The sequence below is a fragment of the Austrofundulus limnaeus genome, unplaced genomic scaffold (assembly GCF_001266775.1).
Source record: "Austrofundulus limnaeus strain Quisiro unplaced genomic scaffold, Austrofundulus_limnaeus-1.0 Scaffold318, whole genome shotgun sequence".
Lineage (NCBI taxonomy): Eukaryota > Metazoa > Chordata > Actinopteri > Cyprinodontiformes > Rivulidae > Austrofundulus > Austrofundulus limnaeus.
In genome coordinates this window covers 321,343-323,720 of record NW_013952720.1, presented here as the reverse complement: position 1 = coordinate 323,720, position 2,378 = coordinate 321,343, and the positions used below count along the sequence as shown (strand labels likewise).

General features: G+C 36.5%; 1 protein-coding gene across 1 annotated transcript in view; it reads left to right on the top strand.

Annotated features, from left to right (window-relative positions):
* The first annotated feature begins 57 nt into the window (after window positions 1-57).
* g2e3 (G2/M-phase specific E3 ubiquitin protein ligase) overlaps window positions 58-2,378 on the top strand; it is a 12,289-nt gene continuing 9,968 nt past the window's right edge. The window contains exons 1-3 of the mRNA XM_014022137.1: window positions 58-163; window positions 1,563-1,637; window positions 1,788-1,885. Coding sequence (XP_013877591.1) covers window positions 1,589-1,637; window positions 1,788-1,885 — 147 coding nt within the window. The 5' untranslated portion in view covers window positions 58-163; window positions 1,563-1,588. The remainder of the gene's footprint in view (window positions 164-1,562; window positions 1,638-1,787; window positions 1,886-2,378) is intronic.

Genomic DNA, 2,378 nt, shown 5'->3' with positions numbered 1-2,378 from the left:
TTTTAAAAGAAACGAAGGGAAACCGGAAGCGGAAATGAAGCTCTTTCGTTTTGAAAGAGGGAAATTTAAACGTTAATGGCGTTGGACGTAAACAGAGGATGAGTTCATGAAAAGAGGACGATAATATGAAAAGAAACTACCATTCTGCTTCTTCAGATGTAAAGTAGGTTTACAGACAAACTCTTTCTCCTCTTTTTTTTGACTTTTTATCCAGTTATCKTTATTATTTTGTATCTTACGACGTTTGAAATGCACGTCAGTGGTCGTCGTTTGTACTTCGAACACATAAACTCTGAGTTTGTTTTATACTTTAATTTTGCAAGATTTCAGAAGTTTTTTTAAGTTAGGAAAATTTTCACGTTTTTTTTCAAACAAGGGACAACCTAAATCTTAAACATTTACCGAGATTTTCAGCTATTAAAATCTATGGCAAGTCCACTTTTCATTAAACTGGGGTCATTGTTGTGGGACTGCATGTAAGCCCCCCAGTGTCGACTTAAACAGTTCTTATTCCAAAGGCTAGTCAGGCAAGAATCAGATGATTAGTATTTTATTTTATCTTGTCTTTTTTTTTAACTGGTGTTATTTGTGTGTAAGTGATTTTGTGTGGTGACTGTGTGTTGGACCACAATGTTAATAAGCTTTATGTTTTATTGTGTTATCCATTTATGTTAATGTTATTGTGTATTATATGCAGTGYCATTTACATGATAAATAAAAGGAATGAATGAGTGAATGAATGATTTGAAATGATCCGCTCACAAATTTAGACATTTCAGAAGTTTTAAATATAATTTATTTATGTTTTTATTTCTATACGAAAACCGTAAACATAATGCAACATTTATATTTTGTACAAAGCTCTACATAAGTAATTAATAAAGTTTGGGTCAAACTCGTTTGTGACAGAAGAACATGTTTATAATCTTGTTTTATTTGGACATAATGCAGAAGTTTTACAGGAACAGATTAGAGAGCCAGCTTTAAGCTGTTACTGTGTAAATTTAATTTAGGATTTAAATCTAGGATTTATTTTTAAACAAACTGGACTGAGCTCACCTTTTGACCAAAAGTGTCCCGCAGACCAGCACTTGTAAAGCCCTGTCACACAGTTTGTTTGAATGGCCTCCAGTAGACAGATAATTCCCATAAACTCCTACAGTTTTCATGCAAAGTGTCCAGTTTGTAATGTTTTCTAAACTCCTGGTGGAAACGTTCGGCCWCTCTGCCTCCGGCTTGTATGAAGGTTTGGAATCAGATAACTGTGATCATAATCATTTGATTTATTCAACATTTAATTAGCATCAGTAATAAATTAAGTATTTTAAATGAATTTACTAAAGAAACAAAAACATCTGCAGAGTTTGATTACATGAAAACTAAAACTAACAAATGGTTCATCTCTGACTTTTCAACAGTAAAAATCTGATTTATTTCTGTTTTGCTTTTAAAATCATGAGAGTTTTAATTGTTAGAAACAAATCTGTGGAGCAGGAGATCAAATCAGTGTGTGCTGATGTTTTATTCTTTCTGAGAACAATGTGATCGTTGTTGTCCAACAGGTTTGATTGACAGGTTTGATGCCAACATGAGGAGGAAGAAGTCTCGTGTTGCTGCTCTGCCCATTCACAACGACAGTGAGTAACGTTATTTGTTGATGTTTACTTGTTGCTGCCAGCTGAGAAAAGTCAAACCTGAGGAGCTGAAMTGAGATTTTAGACTCCGTTGATGAATAAAGACTAATGAGAAGAAGGCGGGGTTATAATAACGTGTGTTCTCTGTGTCAGCGTGTGTTCTGTGCAGGTTTAGTGACGATGATCCGGCCATATTTGGGGAGAAGTTCCAACTCAAGGAGCACAACCTGTCGGTCCATTACTTCTGCCTGGTAAGCCTGATCTGTTTGTCTACGTTCACCTCCTGAACTCCAGGGGCCTCGTGTTTAAAGGATTGTGCAGCTTTCACACTAACAGTTAACGTACGGACAAATTTAGAAAAGTGCACCGCACCAAAAAACTCAGATGTATAAAACTGTGTGTACGCAGGTTCCTGCACACCTTTCCTTTATACATCCTAATGAACTGATACACCTGAGGCTCCTCCCCAGACACGCCTCCATTTAAATCTGTTTTACAGATTTAAATGTGTCCAGAGTGTGAGATTCTCCTCAGATTCTCCTCAGATTCTCCTCAGATTGTCCTCTGTGGGATCAGACATGAGTTTTAGATGCAGGAAAATTATACATTAAATGGAGAATGAGTGAGAAAACTGTCTGAATAAGGAGTGGAGTGTAAAAATGTGTTTGCCTCGCTCAAAGGTGTGTGTGTGTGTGTGTGTGTGTGTGTGTGTGTGTGTGTGTGTGTGTGTGTGTGTGTGTGTGT